This window comes from Benincasa hispida, chromosome 5 (assembly GCF_027475165.1).
Source record: "Benincasa hispida cultivar pf3 chromosome 5, pf3_genome.v1.1, whole genome shotgun sequence".
Classification (NCBI taxonomy): Eukaryota; Viridiplantae; Streptophyta; class Magnoliopsida; order Cucurbitales; family Cucurbitaceae; genus Benincasa; species Benincasa hispida.
The window spans coordinates 5,515,611-5,517,671 of record NC_143482.1 but is presented as its reverse complement, the minus strand read 5'-3'; the positions used below and the strand labels follow the sequence as shown (position 1 = coordinate 5,517,671).

The 2,061-nt window shown below is 37.4% G+C and overlaps 1 protein-coding gene across 1 annotated transcript; it reads left to right on the top strand.

Annotated features, from left to right (window-relative positions):
- The first annotated feature begins 665 nt into the window (after positions 1-665).
- Positions 666-1,145, top strand: LOC150035864 (uncharacterized). The gene is made up of 2 exons (XM_090313491.1): positions 666-872; positions 1,014-1,145. The coding sequence occupies exons 1-2, from the start codon at positions 666-668 to the stop codon at positions 1,143-1,145; spliced, it is 339 nt and encodes a 112-aa protein (XP_090169617.1).
- The last annotated feature ends 916 nt before the right edge of the window (positions 1,146-2,061 follow it).

The following is a 2,061-nucleotide window of genomic DNA, read 5'->3' as shown; positions in this document are numbered from 1 at the left end:
ATGCAATGCTCTTAAGGAAAGACATCACAGTTGGTACTTCTAGAGTAGAAGCAGTTTTCAGTTGATTAGATTTGTTCTGATACGTATATTTAGATGACGCATTATGTAGTATAACCGGTTTCTTCACTGCACATATGAAGTTTTCCCTGTGACATGGTAGGCTCAAATATATGTTTTTAGTATATAATACTCTCTTAACTTCATGACCGTTTTCACAGTTCTCAGCTCGGATTTGTAGAAGTGTTGCTGATTTTCAACATCTTAAGTTTCATAATTGTTTAAGGAAGGGGTTGTTACACCTCTTTTGGTACAAGTTTCAGCTATGTCAAACGATGACCCTCATTTTGCATTTATTTATTTATTTATTTTTGAAGAGTCTCCAGTTAGCATTGGGTACTCGATTGGATTTTGGTACAATTTTTCATCTATAGACTGATGGTCAAATAGAACGTCTGAACTAGATATTGGAAGATATGTTGTGCACTTGTGCACTAGAGCTTTTAGGGAGTTGGGACTCTCACATGCATTTAATCAAATTTGCATATAATAATAGGTATTAGACTGCCACTGGCACATTGCCATTTGAGGCCCCATATGGAAAGAGTTGCAAGTCTCTAGTATGCCGGGGTGAGGTTGGTGAGAGGAAGTTACTAGGTCGTGAGATAATGCAGACCACGAATGAGGCAATACAGAAGATCAGAGCTCGTATGCGACTAGCTTATAGTAGAGAGAAGAGCTACGCCGATGTAAGACGTAAGGACCTGGAATTGGAGACTAGTGTGAAAGTATTCTTAAAAGTGGCACCCATGAACAGTATTCTGAGGCTTGGCAGGAAGAGAAAGTTGAGTCCGAGATTCATTGGACCTTTCGAGGTGCTGGAACGAGTTGGCCCCATAGCTTATTGTTTGGCATTGCCCTCAGCACTGTCTTTAGTTCATAATGTCTTCCATGTTTCGATGCTAAGGAACTATGTGACAGACCCGTCCCATGTAGTTGACTTTGAGCCATTGCAGTTGAATGACAACTTGAGCTATGAGGACAAGCCTGTAGAATTTCTTGCCAGAGAGGTAAAGACGTTGCGCCATAGGGAAATTGCATTTATGAAAGTCCTGTGGCAGAATCACCAGTCCAAGGAGGCTACCTAGGAGCGAGAAGATAAGATGAAGGCTCAGTACTCAGATCTTTTTCAAGAATGAACTTTCAAGGACAAAAGTTCTTTGAGGAGGGAAGAATGTAACACCCCACACATTTTTTTTGTAATAATGTAATTTCAGTAATTTTATTATTTGGAATTTCAATAATTGGTAATAGTCGGACGACATTTTTGGAATTTTGGACTTCATGTGTAAGTACGGAAATTTAATTGTTGGCGTGAAATTATTCAAATTGGAAATTAATGGCAGGAATTAATTTTCTTTTGAAACGGAAAGGAATTTAATAATATAAAACGAAAAGGAATTAAATGTAATTATATTTATTTCTTTTTTGTTTTATTATTATTATTATTATTATTGTTTTTTTTTATAAAAAGTCAAACCCCATCCGCCTTTTCTTCCTCACGTTCGTGAGCCCGTCCGACGCCCCCCGAAGCTGCTGCGTCAATTTCTTCTTCATGACCTCCATCCACCACCGCTCAAGCGTGGTTCGCTTTTGCCGTCACTGGATCCATTGATTTGGGTAAGATTTCTGCCGTTTGGGTTTGTTTTCGGTTGATTCTTGAAAATTCATTTACTTTTGGCATCAATTGATTGATACCCATCGTGTTTCAACTTTAGATTCAAGTTTGTGAAGGTATTGAGGTTTTGTTCAGTGAAGTTGAAGTTTGTTTTAGCGAGTTTTGGTAAGTTTTATGCTTTGATTACCCTCTTGTGGATTAATTTTGGTTGTTGAGAAATTTTGATAAAGTCATTTGGAAGTGATTTTTTCGACGAAGCTACATATGGATAATTTATTTGAGACATTGGTAGGGATGTATGTATTTAATTCAAGCTTTAATCATGTTAGGCTAATTTCAAATTATGATTAGGGGGTTGATTCAAGAATTTCATTCAAGATGAAGAA

Bases quoted from the DNA above. Each gene is read 5' to 3' on its own strand.
- LOC150035864 (XM_090313491.1), top strand. From the start codon at position 666: ATGCAGACCACGAATGAGGCAATACAGAAGATCAGAGCTCGTATGCGA. The intron at 873-1,013 runs GTGCTGGAACGA...GAGCCATTGCAG, and splicing joins GATTCATTGGACCTTTCGAG to TTGAATGACAACTTGAGCTA.